This window comes from Anarrhichthys ocellatus, unplaced genomic scaffold, assembly GCF_004355925.1.
Source record: "Anarrhichthys ocellatus isolate YVR2014 unplaced genomic scaffold, GSC_Weel_1.0 scaffold25, whole genome shotgun sequence".
NCBI lineage: Eukaryota > Metazoa > Chordata > Actinopteri > Perciformes > Anarhichadidae > Anarrhichthys > Anarrhichthys ocellatus.
In genome coordinates, this window is record NW_022280055.1 from 3,106,062 (window position 1) to 3,121,988 (window position 15,927).

The following is a 15,927-nucleotide window of genomic DNA, read 5'->3' on the forward strand; positions in this document are numbered from 1 at the left end:
GTGTGTGTGTGTGTGTGTGTGTGTGTGTGTGTGTGTGTGTGTGTGTGTGTGTGTGTGTGTGCGCGCGCGCGCGCGTGTGCATGTAGGTGGAACATGATTCCCACTGCTACCAGGAAGAGGAAGCTCTCCTCGCTGGACTCTGACAGGTGAGTAGTGAACACACTGGGTTTAGGCTTTTGTAGAGGGGTTGACTGACTACAATACTGTCAATAATTAGTTTACTTTGATCAGAAAGTTCCTGATTTAAGTCAAAAGTTTAGCAGATTTATACTCTTACCCAACTCTACGGTAAACGTCCATACAGCTGCCTGTCCTTGTGTGCGGCTTCTTTTGTTAAATGAAACATCACTTTGGTATTGGGACCCAAACTCTGATGTCATATCGACACTACTACTAACAATTCTCAACCCCAGTAACAGTAAACAGGTTGTAATTATACTGTATATGATGTTCTGTGTATTCCCACGTGGAATTCTATAATTTTTCTAGATTTATATTTTCATTTAAAGTATTTTTTTGATGTCTGTTGAGATATTTGTGTCACCATCTATAGGTCTTTGCTGTATTTCTGTTGTTTTTTAAAATTGTATTATATACTACATGGGAATTTGTTCAAATCTTTTTGAGAGAGATATTTTAATTCGGGGAAATCGAGTGAAAGCTGTTTTGGATCTTTGCAGTTTCTCAACTCTCACTGTGACCGATCTGTTGTTACTTTAACTCCAGCCACCCAGCCAAGAACAGGGTGAGGGAGGAGTCGTCCCCCGTGAAGAGGAGCTCCCCCAGGAAGCCCCCACAGTCTCCCACCAGGGAGAAGCCAGTTGGGCGCCCGAACAAGGATAACTGTACCTCGCCTCAGAAATTTCCCCGTAGAGCAGCAGGTAGGGTGGACTGGTGAAAGGAATGAGGTAGTCATTTTGGGTCAGCTGTCCAAAGTAATGCATTCAAATAGCAGAGTTAGGACATGTAACAAAATTACTCTTCTTCTTCACCTTTTCCACACACGTTCTCTCAAACACATCTAATCTTTTTCTGTTTGTCCACCATGTTTACCAGGCTCTCCAGCCAAATCTCCTCGTAAATCTCCATTCAAACCGTCCATGGTTACAAGTTCCTTCTATGGTGAGAGGAAAGCCGTCTATCTCACTCCACTAGAGAGGAAGGCACTGAAGGACTCTCTGCCATCTTCTCCTCCTCCTCGTCTCCTTCCTTCCCCTCCTTCCCAGGAGAAAAAGAAGAACAAGAGGAATGTTAAAGGAGGCAGCAAGCAGAAAAAGGTGGCTGCAGCCTCCAGTAATGTGGGGAAGACGGCTACCAGAGGCAAGGCGACCTCTTCAAAGACGATCAAACTGCCCAAACGTAACATCAGGTTTGTTCCCATATAAGTCACAGCCGTGGCTGCTTTGTTTTGGTGCTCCTGCAGCCTTTTGACACCATTTTGTAGTTTCTTGGACATCATAGGTGTCTCTATTTTCGAACATAAGCATAGTAATCATTGCATTGTTTATTTCACAGTGTCGCTGCTAAACCAGCGCCCAATTCAACTGCTGCTTCCGCTAGCAGCAATAAACCGGCCGAGTCCAGGAAAGCGATCACCATCGCTTTCAGCAGCCTGAAGCCCAAACCGAAGATCTTTGTGGGAGCTGCTTTCTTCAGCACCGGGAACAAAGCAGCATCTATGTACAAGAAATCTGCAACCAGGCCAGCTTCAGTCCCAAAAAGCAAAATGGTCCAGCTGCAGACACAAAGTAAGAAATCAAAGCCACCCGCTCCGTTGACGACCCAACAACGGAAACACCCAAAAGAGGTGAGGGAAGCCGTTATGTGTGTTTGTAATCTGCAGGCCAGGTCTGTCATGCCACAATGAGTAACATTAATACTTGATCTGAAGCATGTACAAGTTAGGATGCAAATTGCAATCAGACAGTGATCAGACCACAGCTCTTGCAGTGGTTGTTCTTCAGATTCTTTGTCACGTTGATGTTAAGTTGTCCTGGCCTACAGGCCGATGTCCAGCCGGTGGAGACGGAGGAGAACCAGCCGAGCACCAAGCAGAGAACAAAGTTTGATCCGTCAGACTGGATAGAACCAGTTAACGAACAGCCCGAAACTCCGCAGACATTCAGGTGCTTTATTGTATATTATCTTGGCTGCCCCCAAAATTTAAATTTCTTCCCAAATTAAGAAGAAATCGTGCAAACGGACAGAACACTCTGAATGCTGTGAAGGTTTTTTGCTACTATACACGGAAGCGCATCGTTTCAGATCAACAATAACCTTCATCTTCCTCCTGCAGGTCTCCTAAAATGTTGAAATACGGGATTACCAAGGAGCTGACGATTGTGTTGACAAGGACCCCAACAGCAAGTCCTGCATCCACGGCCGCATCTCTCAGTCCTCAGGTACAACACAAGTATACACACCATGTTCATGGATGGTGCTGGTAGCTACCGCCTACAAAAGTTAAACATTTCACGGCATTTTATGGCCCATTTAACCGTAACAATGAAACATTGCAATGGAAGAGACGATGCTAGCTCAATGATTGTTTTGACCCCGGCTTCATATTCATTATTGTCCAACTCTCAACGATGCCCAACACGCATTTAAAACCATCGCAAATCTAAAAACGTTTGAGGCAAAACAAGCCATCGGGCACGTCAACCGTAGCAACTGAACCAAACGTGCTAATCACTTTCAAAGTATGTACTGTTGCATGTATTCAACTAGGACATACTACTTCATCTGAACATTGTACCTTTAACGTTGACCCTCTTCTCTTATATATCCGCTGCGCAGAGGATTGTGGGTCAGAATAGCGAGAAAAGCATGCTGACTTGTATACTGCAAAAAACGGCCAGATGCAGTAGTACATCCTGGTATTTTTGGCATACTGCATTTGAAATACTACTAAATCTTCTGTCATAATAAATAGTATGGTAGTATTGGTAATTGAACGCACAGCATATGTGACTCTGTGTACGGAGGATGCTGTGACAACACTACAGTGCTCTTGGCCTTGCGGATGGCTTACAATTGCCGCCTCCCCCTTTTATGAGGATGTCTCACAATTTTGCACAATGTTTGCATCTAGCTTTCTTCTCCCATTTGAGATCCACCAACAAACAAACCAGGCTTTAAGTGAAGCCAGATCACAAAAAGATACCCCGAGCATGTTGAGCTCTCTGTTAAACCTTCATGTTCTCTCTACTTCTTCCAGGATGGTGGCTTTGAACTCGTGTGTGACCTGAGTGAGAGCAGTCCCGCCAGTGCTGCCGCCAGCACACCCAGAGGTGCACAAACATACACTGTTGTTCACACTTCCATTACCTCAGTTCTACATCTGAAGCTGATTTCACTCCACTGAAACACTGACTAGCTCACATAGAATCACAGAGACTTCCGTAGCTTTAGCCAGTCCACTCACTTTGTTTTCATGTTTCGATGAGCATTTCAGTTTCAAATATCGCTCTTGTTCCATGAAAGCTTTATTTTAAATAGGCATTTTTTTTTTTTTTTTCTCCACAGAATCTGCAGCGATGTATCCCATCTTTGGCTCCGCCTCCAAGAGGTGAGATGGTCTGTTTAGTCATCGACCGTTAACACGGCACAATGAGAGGTTTCGTGTATGAAACGAAACAGGAAGTGTGGCGCTGTACTTCTAGCTTATAACCGGGTAAAGCTTTGCGGTTCTGGCAAAGGAAGATGGAAACAATTGTTCCGACATGTTTACTCTCTTCAGTAAAGACATAAACAGGGAGATGGAAAGCAAGAGCAATGAAATGTTAGAAACAGAAGAAGAAGTGACCGGTCTACTTTTTCATGGACTTGTGCACAAGTTAAGGAGTCCCTAATGAGTAAATATATATGGATTATAAATAGCTGCTGGTGTCAGCTTTAGTATCTAATTGCAGTTCTTCAAAGTCCTTTAATGCCATGTATTTTGCACCCACTAACACTCCAGTGTGTTCTCTGTTCTGCTGTCTTGTAGGTTAAAGAATGCCGCGGTGTCATGCAGCGCCCCCTCTGTCCCGATAACGCCCCTACAGACTACGTCTTCACTCAAAGAGCGGCCTGTTCGCCGGAGGAAAGAGAAACAGGATGACGACCAGCTTATTATCGTTCGTTGATATTTATTTTCTCAGCTGTGACAGGCGGATCACTAGATGTTGGTACATATTTGAAGGCTGTCAGAGCTACCACGAAGCCCACACTGTCTCTAACTGCACTCCCTCTGCGCATCTTTCTCTGTATTTTCCCGATCAGGACGCGGGTCAGAAGCAGTTTGGAGCGACGACCTGCAGCTCATGTGGAATGGTTTACAGCGCAGACAACCCAGAGGACCATTTCCAACACACCCAGTTCCACCAGCGCTTCCTCGACTCCATCAAGTTTGTGGTAAAACTTATTTCCTTCAACTTCTCTGAACTGAACACTGTAGCAGTGAGACGATGCTGATATCGGGTATCGGACACCTCCTTTTTTTGTAAATAACAATTAAGTACATTTGTATTTATTTGTTGTATTTTGTCAGGAAAGCAATGTTTAAGTCAAGCCTGATGTTGCCTTACACATAAACGAATCCCATTCAGTTCCACACAGTGAGGCATACGGCTTTTGACTAAACACTGGGATCGATTATTGGGACTGAAAAAGTAGAACTGTTGCATGTTTGAAACCACATGAAGTGCAAGTAATTCTTTACATTCCTATACACTTGTACACTAATCCTAATTAAACAGCGCTATAATGTATTTTGTTAGTTGTGCTACTTCCTTATCTAGCATGTACTATTGACAGTCCCTTTCTTCTTTCCCTTTTTGCAACCTCAGCGATAACGTGACTTGTTTTTATTCATTGTTTAGTATTTATTCAGAGATCTTCTGCCAAGGCTGCTGGCATGAGTTTGTGTCATGGGGAGGTGAGTTTGTTCGGAGTTGTTGGCTTGTAACTGCAGCTCCGTCTCTCTGTTGTGTTTCCAGGGCTGGAAGAAGGAGCGAGTGGTGGCCGAGTTCTGGGATGGAAAAATCCTCCTGGTCATGCCAGATGATCCCAAATACGCCATTAAAAAGGTGCAGGTTTGCACTTTTAGCTGGTTTCTCACAGCGCATGTATACCAAGTATGTCTCCACTTCAGTCTGTAAAACTCACAGTTCAGCTCGCTGGAAATTTGAAGTCAAACACATCGCTGTTCACAGATTTGTCATACTATATCTGTGGTTTGAGAGACGCGACACACTGTTTAGGTGGCGGGAATGTCTTTTTTGCTTTTTCACAAGTGTACAAACTCTTTCTCCCAGGTTTGATTTTCACACATTCTTCCTCACAACGTGTGTTTGTTTTCAGGCTGAGGAAGTGCGCTGTGTAGCGGACAGCGAGCTGGGTTTCCAGCAGGTGACCCTGAGCAGACCCACAAAGGCCAAAACCTACCTCTTCATCAACACCGAGCGCATGGTGGTGGGCTGCCTCGTCGCTGAATTCATACGTCAGGTATGGCTGGAGAAGTGTGTGTGTTTGTTTCTTCCATCTTTTTAGTTATTTGTCCTTGATGACCTTTGCACAGCGGCTCCCAACATTTTTTGTCACAAGTCCACCAGGTTGTTACAACCAAAAAGTTCCCCAGGTGTTGACATGGAGTAAAAACATGATTATTAGTTTGCTACCGAAAATGTCTTTTGGTTTGCTATCTCAGAGACTCCCTGGTTTGGAATCGCTGCCTTTATGGTCTGATTAGACCAGAAAACCATTTAGTTAATAATATATTGGAGTCTGCATGGCGACAGCACTTACCACCTCCACTTACCAGTTGTTTGGGTAAAGAAGCCAAACAAAAATCGCAGTTTATTTGCGGTTCCCTGCATAACTGTTGCAAATAAATAGCAGGGTTGAGTCAAATAATTCGGAACAGCTTGTAAATGAATGTGAATAGTCTGTTACTGAAATGTGGTGAGTTTTACTTGACACATTTTAACCTGGACTACTTTGTTTTTGTGTCCTTTTGTATCCTATTTATACTTTGAACTAAAACAAACCCATTTTTCCCCCTCGTGAATTGTCAGTTTATGTCATTGTGCTGTTGTGACTTTAGTACGTAAACACCGGACAGTAAATTGTGCTCGTTCTGTGCGTTATTGATGTTGATTTGTCCCGCAGGCTTACCGAGTCCTCGAGCAGCCGGACCAACAAAAAGACATGACGAGGGACGACTTCATGGAGCGACACCGGACCTGGTGCTGCTCCACCGTCCCAGAGCAAGCTCTGTGTGGGATCAGTCGCATCTGGGTCTTCAGTCTGGCCAGACGACAGGGCATCGCGACGCGCATGCTGGACACTGTCCGGTACAACACACATCTCACTCTTGTTGAAAACATTTGATGATGGGGTTGCTGACCTTATCTAAATTTGCAGACTTAAAACACTGTAAGGTTCGAGCCGGTATAATGTTTCCCTTTCTTCACAATAATCCCTTCTTCCTTGTTTTAGGAGCACCTTCATGTACGGCAGCCATCTAACCAAGGAAGAGATCGCTTTCTCTGACCCTACGCCCGACGGCAAACTGTTTGCAACCAAGTACTCCAACACACCGACCTTCATGGTTTACAACTTCGTTGCATGAAGTAGATACATGGATTAAAGGTGTATTACTGTTTAACCGACTCGTTGAATTAGACGTACTGCATATTAACAGATCTTCCGGCAATTGTTAAACTGTTTCATATGCAAAGCAATGACTGTTCAGGTTTATGTTGATTAGGCTTTAGTTGTTTGAGTAAGCTCCAGCTGAATAGCTGTAATACATTCCGTGTTCAGGATTAAGTCGAGTTTTAAAGGTTCATGAAGCACCTGTTTCCACTTAGTATTTATGCTCTAATTTACTGTTGAATGTTTTTTATTGGCGGCTTTCTATGCAGATGTTTATATTCTGCCTGAGGAGCTTGGAATTGCAGCGACTGAAACTGTCCCATTTTTGCAAAGATACCAAAAGTTTTTTTTGATCGAATATTCAGAGGTTCATTGTTCTTTTTTTCTAGACAAGAAAATGTTTATGAAAGAGTGAAGCCTTCATCGTTTAGGGGCAGTCTACTTTGTAAATATACTTTAAACGTTGACTTTTGTTTTATGATAATAAACATGTTTCTTGAAAATGTTTCAGATTGTACCCGAACAGTTAATTTGAGGAGGGACTATCATGTGTATCTGCGAATGGAGATCAAAGTAGCTCAACATTTTTGTAGCTCTGCTTGTTGCCAGGAGTTGTATGAGTAGATTGATAAGTACGGTGTGGCAGGCGGGTCAGCAGCCAGATGGTTTGGCATGAACACTGGAAACAGAGCTGCTTTCCATTTCGAGTCGTTTTCCAAAGCAAAGAACTTCATATTTAAAGACATGGTATCAATCTTCTCATCTAACTCGGCAACAAATAATACCCACAAGTTTTTAATATTTAAAATTAATTGGTGTGCATAAAAGACCTTCCTGTTAACCAGACCTGCAGCACAGTCTATCACTACACACAAACAGATACGTTAGGATAGAAAATAGAAACGGAGCTCAAAAGTTTTATCAAGAAATATTAAAGTTTACAGAAACAAACGAGAAAGCAAAAACATTTACACACTATAAAAGTTGACTTACATGGGAAAACAACTTTATAGCAAAGACGACATACAAATAAAATGTGCTATTGAGAGTCAACAAAGATGTACAGTAGAGATGACCATGCGCTTCACGTCAAATGCATTTGCTTGAGATTCTAAATGAATACAACCCTCCCCGAATAAACTAGTGCTTATACGATGAAATCAGTCGATGACGATCACCTCGCTGGACGTTTTATCCAGCAGAGCGTTGCTCTCTAGAGCCTGGACCACCTGGGCGGCTGAGGGTCTCATCTTGGGGTCCTCATTGGTGCAGAGATAGAAGAGCTCCACCGTCCTCTGGTACGAGCTGCCCAGAGCCTCGAAGTCCAGCACCGGTCTCGTTCCCAGCTTCTGGTAGTAGGCGTCCTCGTCAAAACCCTCCTCCATCGAGTCGTCTGAAATGCAAAACGCAACATTTTAAACACATTCACTTTTCAACTGCAATGCGACACATTAGCACGAGCAGGATTTGTGATATTCTTCAACCAAAAAGGTAATTATTCGTTCTCAGATTGTTTCATTGGAAGAGGTGAAAGTATTCCATATTTTACACAAAAACAAAAAAGTAGAATTTGGGAGAATTTTTTCTTTGTCCCTTTAATTATTTTGGGGAATCTGACACCAGGTTAGGAATCATAAAATAAATCCTCTACCTGCTAATAGAGCTACATCCAGTCCAATTAAAGACTGCACAGCAAGACTTTAATGAGCTGCTGCCTGAGAGAATCAAACCTGATGATTAGGACTTTTTATTAACCTTTATTTATATTGACACATATTATACATTTTCTACAATACCATTCTATGACATTTATGACTTTCAATTTTAACTTTTTTTAATTAAGATGCTATATTACGAGTTACTTACATCTTTCGCCATGCTATAATATTTTTTTACTGACTTTTTTCAACATGCTATATCATTACTTTTATATTCTGTTCTTCGTCATGCTGTACTATAACTTATTTTTATGACGTTCACGCTATTCTATGACTTTCTATTTTAACGATGACTTCCTCATAAAGCTACCATAGCTCGGCCTAGTTAGGCTTTACACTACCCAGTCTGCTCCCGGCTGATGTTCAGTCAAAAGAAGATGAAATGGATGAAATAGGACTTCAGGCTAAACAAGCAACCTTATTTCGTTGACTGTTGCTCCCACATCAGAGACGTGGCTTCATCGTGGCATCGAGCAACACTTGGGTGAAAAAGGACAGAGCGCAGGACTCGGTGGGACATGAAGAGGACTCTTTGTTTACGTCATGATGCTTGGTACTCAAACATAATCAAAGTTCATGGACAATGTTTCACTAATGTTGATTTCTTGATGTAAAGACGCTGGCCATATTATCTGCAAACTGAAATGTTTGGTTGCTGCTGTTCACGTTCCTCCTGCTGTAAATTAAAAAGATTCACTACAAGAATAGCAAACGAACTACAACTTAATGACAATACATTGTCCTTAAATACTACTACTGTGACTTTTTAAAATTTAATTTCACACTATAGTGACTATCAGACTATTTGATAAAAGAATAGGACCTTTTATGAAATTGTTTTGGCATGAAACGTCATGGTAAAATATTTAATAAAAAAAGGTCATGGTATATTTTGTCACAAAAAATGTCAATAATAGTATAGCATGCAATAAAAAGAGTCATAGTACTGTATTTAAAAAGTCATAGTATGACATTTAAATGTCATAAAAAGTGTTTGTCATATGAATGTCATCAAAAACCCAAGAGTGCAAACTTCAGGGCTTCTTGTATCCACAGAGCATCTCACCTTCAACCTCCTCTTCATCGTCATCGTCATCGTCATCATCATCATCCAACATCTCCAGATGAGGCATGGCCAGGGTCATCATCTCCCACAGAGTCAGACCGTAGGCAAAGATGTCCGCCTTGTCAGTGATTTGTCCTTCCTCCTCCAGCGCTTCCTTGGGCTTCCACGGCTCTGTGCCGATGTACTCCGCCTTTGGGTCCGACACTGAGGGCACAAAGGAGAAACAAAGAACTAGATGAGCACTCGGAGAGCGCACACTGTTCTGTAAGTGAAATATCATCACGCCCCGGGATCTGGAGCCACTCCTAAATGTAACGGCTTCTTCCTTGCTCATGCTACATCCTGTCACTGAGCTTCATCAAAATGTGACCAGCAGTGTGTCCAGAATTCTGCTGACGAACAAACAAACAGAACCCCCTTGGTGGAAGTAATGAAACCCAAATTGGACAACAATCCAATTAAAACACAATACATTCATTCAATTTCTCCGTTTGTAAAATAGCCAATATTACCTTGTTTTTTAAAAACAAAGAGTTCGTGTTTTTCAGGGTTTTCTTTACAATTGCAACAACAAAGCAAAGATCCAGAAGTTTGCAATTAGTTTCACAAAAACAAAGTTGATTTGATTCAATTACATTTTATTTGGATAGCCCAATTTCACAAATCAAAAATTAGCCTCAGAGGGCTTCACAATCTGCACAAGAGATTACAGAATCAGCTGCTATGAACAGTTCCATCCAAATGGTTTCTGCCAATTCTGTGCTTTTATCCATGATTAATCCCACTTGTAACACACACACACACATACACACACATACAGACACGATATATTACATTTACTGTGATGAAATGGATATGATGCTGCTTGTATGATGATGAAATTATAATAGAATACATTAAAGTTTAAGTACTGTACTTAGTTAAAGTAAAAGTACATAACAATTTTACTTGAGTAATTCCTTTTTAAGCTACTTTATACTTTGACTCCACTACATTTCTTAGGGTAATATTGTATTTTGTACTGCACCTCAGTTTTATCTCTTTATAGTATGTGATTCGCTGCTTCCTCCTCCTCCTCTTCTTCCCCCCCCCGCAGAGAGTAGAGCTAGATCTTCACATCAAAGCTACTCGGCTGATTGTTATTTAGAATGACATCATTACCTCTCATGTTCTCGTCCAGCTGCAGAGACACACCGACATCGCAGATCTTGACGGTCTCAAAGTCGCCCATGATGACGACGTTACAAGACTTCATGTCGCCGTGCAGCAGCTTCTTCTCGCTGTGGAGATACTGTGGGGAGAAACACACTCCCGCGTTTAGTTTTGTTAAACACTGCTCACTTCTGAAATGAAACGTTAAAGACGGCCGATGTTTAGACGAGACAAATATGATTTGGGTAAGAATGAACCACTCCAACTGCACACACATTAACATTTACACATGAGGTCATGAGTGGCAGGGAGGCAGCGGTGGTTAGTAACTACCGGTCAGTACATTAACTGAAGGACTGTACTTGAGGACAATTTGAGGTACTTTTACTTTACTTGAGTATTTTCTTCTGCTACGTTATACTTCTACTCCACAAATTTTTTTTTTTTTTTATAATTGCAGATTCATATTACTAATTTAAAATACAATCAACAAATACATTATGATGCAATGTCATTGGTTAAGATTTTATTGGTCCCATGGTTAAATTCACAAGCCATCCAGCAGTACATGGCAAAAAATAAGCTTTAAAGCATCAATAATTAATATGAACATTCACTTTTTGGTGTATGTTTTGTGTCAAAATGTTATTTTCCAAAGCCTCGCTAGAAAGTTTTACCCACGTGGCCTGATGTAGATTTCTGCATGTCGATGATGCTACATACACAGTAAATATACATCCTTACAGTCAGTATATTACACAGAGGAACTCCCAGTTTGGAGAAGCAGACGGGAGTACCTGCTGAAGTTAATAAGCAATGTACTGCTGTTGACGGAACGTTAGTTTGGATCTGAACGTCACACAATAACACAAACTAACCGATGGATGCAGCAGTAGACCAGCAACCTCTGTGATCTGTGGCTCTGAAGAGAGCATAGATAACGGCTTCAGTTCCCTGCTGTCTGATGGCAAGGTAAAGTGGTGAAATATTCTACATATAGCATCCACCTTTTAGTCTTTTCTTTGTCAAAGAAACAGGAGAAGGATACTGGAGGAATATTAACAAGCAGGAGGAGGTATCAGCTACAGTAGTAGCTGTAGTATACTATCATGTAGAGTCAAATGTCACACGTATACAGGGAAACAGGTGTGAAGTGAACCCAGAGATGATACATGTTAAGTAACACCAGGTAGAAGAAAATGTGTGATTTACCTGAAGGCCACGAGCAACATGCAGCGCTACTTTTTCTATGTTGGCAGCCGGGAAAGCTTTCAGGCCGTCCTCCTTCCTCTTCTCGATCAGGTCATTGAGGGACTGCTCTCCTCCGTACTCCATCGCCAGACACTTTGATCCATCTTTGGCCGTGGTGAAGGCACGAAACCCTTCGATGTCGGGATAAGGAAACGAAAATGAACAAAGCAGAAACTAACACAAAATAAAGATGTAAACTAAGCTAACAAGCCATGAAAAAGCTTATGGCGTATAGGAATGTGTCCACTTGTAACACAGTGAGTGTACCGTACCACTGCCATGTCTTACCAACAATGTTTGGATGATCGATTCCCTTCAGGACCTCCGCCTCCTCGTTCAGGCGCTTCTGGTAAACCGCCAGCTGTTTGGTGGCACACTTGGTGTTGATCTTCTTGACAGCCCAGGGAGACCCATTCAACTTTCCCATTCTAGGATTCATTTGATCAACAATACATGTTATTTATATACAGACGTGAACATGACCCAATGTAGTAGGCTTGGGAAACAGCATAATTAAACAATGTTATCCTCAATTTATACTGAAGATGCATTTGAACGTGAATCATTTAAGGTAAATTATCAACATGATAAAACTGCAACCCACCGGTTTAGATATCTAAAGCGTTATTGTTGTATTATTTGATCCAGGCAAGTGCAGGGTGAGGATAAATGAGATATATGGTAGGTGAGGAGTAAAACCATTTATTTATTATTTTTGTAAATGGAGAAAACCTCAAACCTGTTCATGAGGTAAACGTTGACTCCGGTCCCACAGCCCAGCTTCTTCATGAAGGGTGAGGCCGGGATGGTGACTGGGGTTCCTCCGCTGCTTACACAGCTCTTCACTCGGGCGTTTTTAGGGGTCTTGAAAGCGCCCTCGTCGATGAATGTGCCAGAGGAGGCCATTCTGTCTAAGAAAACAAATAACGTAATGTTAATTATTATGACACATGCTATAATGGCGACAGTCAGATTTACGTTGTTTTCATGGTGTTTTGAGTCAAATGACTGAATAATTTAGTCAATAAATCTGACGTTACCTGCGTTTTCTTTCACTGTCACTTCCAAATTGCTGATTCTGAAATTAAACCGCGCCGTTCAAAAGGTTACTTCCGTCTCACCAGGCTGTACGGAGTGGAGGCCGCAGAGGGACAAACTGAACGAATGTCGTTTGCGGCTGGAAATGGTAAACAGCAGATTGCTAAACCTGCACACCTGTTATATTTGTTTGAAAGGCTATGCCGAGTATAAATGTTCTACTGTGATTATAAACAGGAAATAGTGTTTATTATATTTCAACATCATTTTTAATCAGTTGCAGTTGTAATACAGCATTTCAGCAGCTGAGGTCAGTGACGTTATAAAATGATGGTATATTATGGTGGGAGGTTGCAAGTTGGTTTGCAAGTCTGCAAAAAATAGATGGGTCATTTTATAGGCTTTATATTATAACATATACTGTAGGTTTGCAAGTGGAACCACCTATATAGATAGATAGATAGATAGACAGATATACATAGATGGATAGATAGATAGACAGATATACATAGATGGATAGATAGATAGATAGATGATAGATAGATAGATAGATAGATAGACAGATATTCATAGATGGATAGATAGATAGATAGATAGATAGATAGATAGATAGATAGACATGGATGGATGGATGGGTATAGATAGATAGACAGATATACATCGATGGATGGATGGATATACGTAGATAGATAGATCCACTATTTCAATAATCAACATATCAACATTGTTCCCTAACTTCGAGGATGTCGTTTCCTTATGTTTTGCTTTTATTAATGAAAATTATGTATGCCAGGTACGTTTTGGGATTCAGTATTTAGGGATTTAGGGATTTTCTAGTTCTCGAGAACTATATGACAGTACTTTATTTGTTTGATCTTCATCACAGCATGTGTCTGTTCTCTCTTTAATGTCGGGGACTTGTCTGAAAGACTTTCACTCACTCAGACGATGAAGTTGACCCTGACCTCGACTCTCATGATCCCGTTATTGTTTCATCTCCTTCAGATATACGGCAGATGTTCCCAGCTCGGTCCTCTCATTGTATGGAGGGATAACCGTTTCATTATGAGTAAGAGGAGCAAGAATGTGGTCCGATGACAACTGGACGTGGATGGGAACTCTGGAACTATTGCTTTATTTTTCTGTTTCTCCCCATCTCTCGTTCTCCTGAGGGGACATGAGCTCATGTTTGTGGGCTCATGCTGCCACATGTTGTGGTGCATTTAATAGAATAAGGATGGGTTCCTCTCTGGTCAGACCACAGAGAAACAGTCAGAAAGAAAGAGAGGATGATGATTAATGTCACGATCCAATTAAAAACAATTACATACCCTAATGTAATGATTCAAATACAAAATTAGAGTGTGTCAACTTTTCTCATTTCCATGGATCATTCATGCAACTTGAAGAAGATTAATGCTCAATTAAGAAATTACAATAATACAACCAGATAAGATACAATCAGATGTTTTGCTCAGAACATGTATTTATAAACAACAACAAAACAACATTATATTTTCAGAATGGGTTTGAAATACATTCACGTGTAAAATATTTAACTGAACGGATTCCAGGACTTTTACGAATATGCACAAAACTATTTGGGTTTCCGAATATTAAATCTTCTTACTATGACACTGTGAAGGTATTGTATGTCTATTTTTTAGAATGTTTGGACTTCTATGTGTCATATGCTGTATGCTTGCAAATTGTTAAATAAGACGCTTACATTGTATAAATAGGACTTGTCTTCCTCTCAGCACTCAATAACTCATGTGCTTTCTCTCAAATAATCAGGATCACTACAGTTTAAAGAAAGCAAAAATTTAATTAAAAAAAGAAAATGGAGATAACAATCGCAACACAAGGTGATGATTGAAAGCCCCACGAACAGCTAAATGGGCCTTGTGGTTTTCTCAACTGCTGTTTTCAATTTCTAGAATGAACTTTGATCCTCAGTTTAAAATGTATTTTAGTAGAAAGGTTTTCAATTAAGGGACCAATTTATTAATAAAAAGAAAGGAACATCCAGTGTGACATATCAGATGAAAGCTCTGAAACGGCACATGTACAGTACAAAAAACAAAAAAACATAATTAAACCGGCAGTTAAGCAATATGTGTCACTTAATTTAGATGCAAATTGCATGTTTTTGTTAAATGAATGCTGCCTATTGTCTAAATGTTTTGCTGACACAACCAGATTCTTTGCTCACATATGAGACAGAACATGTCTTTAAAATGGCCGTATAAACAAAAAAGCACATAAAAAGGATATTTTTGAATCACAGTTGTATGTAAAAAAAACAAAACTTATAGGAATCAGGACTTTGGGGTTGTGGATACAACAGCCTCTTCTGGGAAGACTTAATTTAAAAAAGAAATAAAACCTTCTTTCTCTCCCTGGTTGTGTTTTATGCTGGTGAGAATGTGTCTTTGTTTTCGGTCATATAAAGCAAAAAAAGCCACCAAAGTCTAACCAGCGATTCTAATTGCCAAACGATGGGATGAAGAGGAGGGATGATGGACCCCCTCATAGGAAGCTGATGCTGAGGAGAAATTACAGCATCTGTTGTCTTTCTCTTCTTTCTTTGTTGTGGTCATTGTAGAAATTGGAACAGTGGTTTGGCTAATTTCATGCGTCTCATTTCTGGATGTTGTTCTCCGGGGCCTGTAGAAAACATTTTATTGTGTCATGCATTTACAATCGGAAAAAGAAATAATGTGTAGCAACACATACTCACATGAGCGGATACAGATGCTGCTATTAGTCTATTGTAACAGCGGTTGTCGAACTGGGATTGTAAGACACGCAAGGGTCCTGGAGGGTGTCCCCATGTTAAATTACTTATTACAACATAAATACACAATAGCTTACACTATAGTCAGTATAAAATTGGACTCTTGCATTGTGCATTTCTAGTATATTTACCTAAAAGTAGTGTGATGAATGTTACACTTTGTATTCACACTCAAATAAAATGATAGAAGGAATTTATAGTGCACTAAGGAGCAAATAAAGAAGAATTTTGGACACACCCAAAGATTTTATCACAATTGT

The 15,927-nt window shown here is 40.7% G+C and overlaps 2 protein-coding genes across 2 annotated transcripts in view; one reads left to right on the forward strand and one right to left on the reverse strand.

Moving 5' to 3' along the window:
* Positions 1-7,221, forward strand: part of LOC116391343 (N-acetyltransferase ESCO2) — an 8,107-nt gene extending 886 nt beyond the window's left edge. The window contains exons 2-15 of the mRNA XM_031861843.1: positions 87-146; positions 727-881; positions 1,057-1,369; positions 1,516-1,807; positions 2,005-2,126; positions 2,297-2,402; positions 3,221-3,293; positions 3,529-3,571; positions 3,992-4,121; positions 4,267-4,398; positions 4,983-5,072; positions 5,347-5,490; positions 6,154-6,338; positions 6,484-7,221. Coding sequence (XP_031717703.1) covers positions 94-146; positions 727-881; positions 1,057-1,369; positions 1,516-1,807; positions 2,005-2,126; positions 2,297-2,402; positions 3,221-3,293; positions 3,529-3,571; positions 3,992-4,121; positions 4,267-4,398; positions 4,983-5,072; positions 5,347-5,490; positions 6,154-6,338; positions 6,484-6,616 — 1,971 coding nt within the window. The 5' untranslated portion in view covers positions 87-93 and the 3' untranslated portion in view covers positions 6,617-7,221. The remainder of the gene's footprint in view (positions 1-86; positions 147-726; positions 882-1,056; positions 1,370-1,515; positions 1,808-2,004; positions 2,127-2,296; positions 2,403-3,220; positions 3,294-3,528; positions 3,572-3,991; positions 4,122-4,266; positions 4,399-4,982; positions 5,073-5,346; positions 5,491-6,153; positions 6,339-6,483) is intronic.
* A 311-nt stretch (positions 7,222-7,532) lies between these two features.
* pbk (PDZ binding kinase) lies at positions 7,533-12,987 on the reverse strand. Its single transcript, XM_031861844.1, has 7 exons — positions 12,870-12,987; positions 12,569-12,740; positions 12,118-12,257; positions 11,791-11,960; positions 10,588-10,717; positions 9,427-9,630; positions 7,533-8,035 (listed from the first exon to the last, which is right to left on the reverse strand). Exons 2-7 carry the CDS (start codon positions 12,733-12,735, stop codon positions 7,803-7,805), a joined length of 1,044 nt encoding a protein of 347 aa, XP_031717704.1. The 5' UTR covers positions 12,736-12,740; positions 12,870-12,987; the 3' UTR covers positions 7,533-7,802.
* Positions 12,988-15,927: the final 2,940 nt, after the last annotated feature.

What these genes read in the sequence shown, in the direction of transcription:
- pbk (XM_031861844.1), bottom strand. Translation starts at nt 12,735, where the DNA reads ATGGCCTCCTCTGGCACATTCATCGACGAGGGCGCTTTCAAGACCCCT. An exon ending in ATGTTGCTCGTGGCCTTCAG is followed by an intron (nt 10,718 to 11,790) that starts GTAAATCACACA and finishes TTCTCCCCACAG; the next exon opens with TATCTCCACAGCGAGAAGAA. An exon ending in GCTGGACGAGAACATGAGAG is followed by an intron (nt 9,631 to 10,587) that starts GTAATGATGTCA and finishes TTGTGCCCTCAG; the next exon opens with TGTCGGACCCAAAGGCGGAG.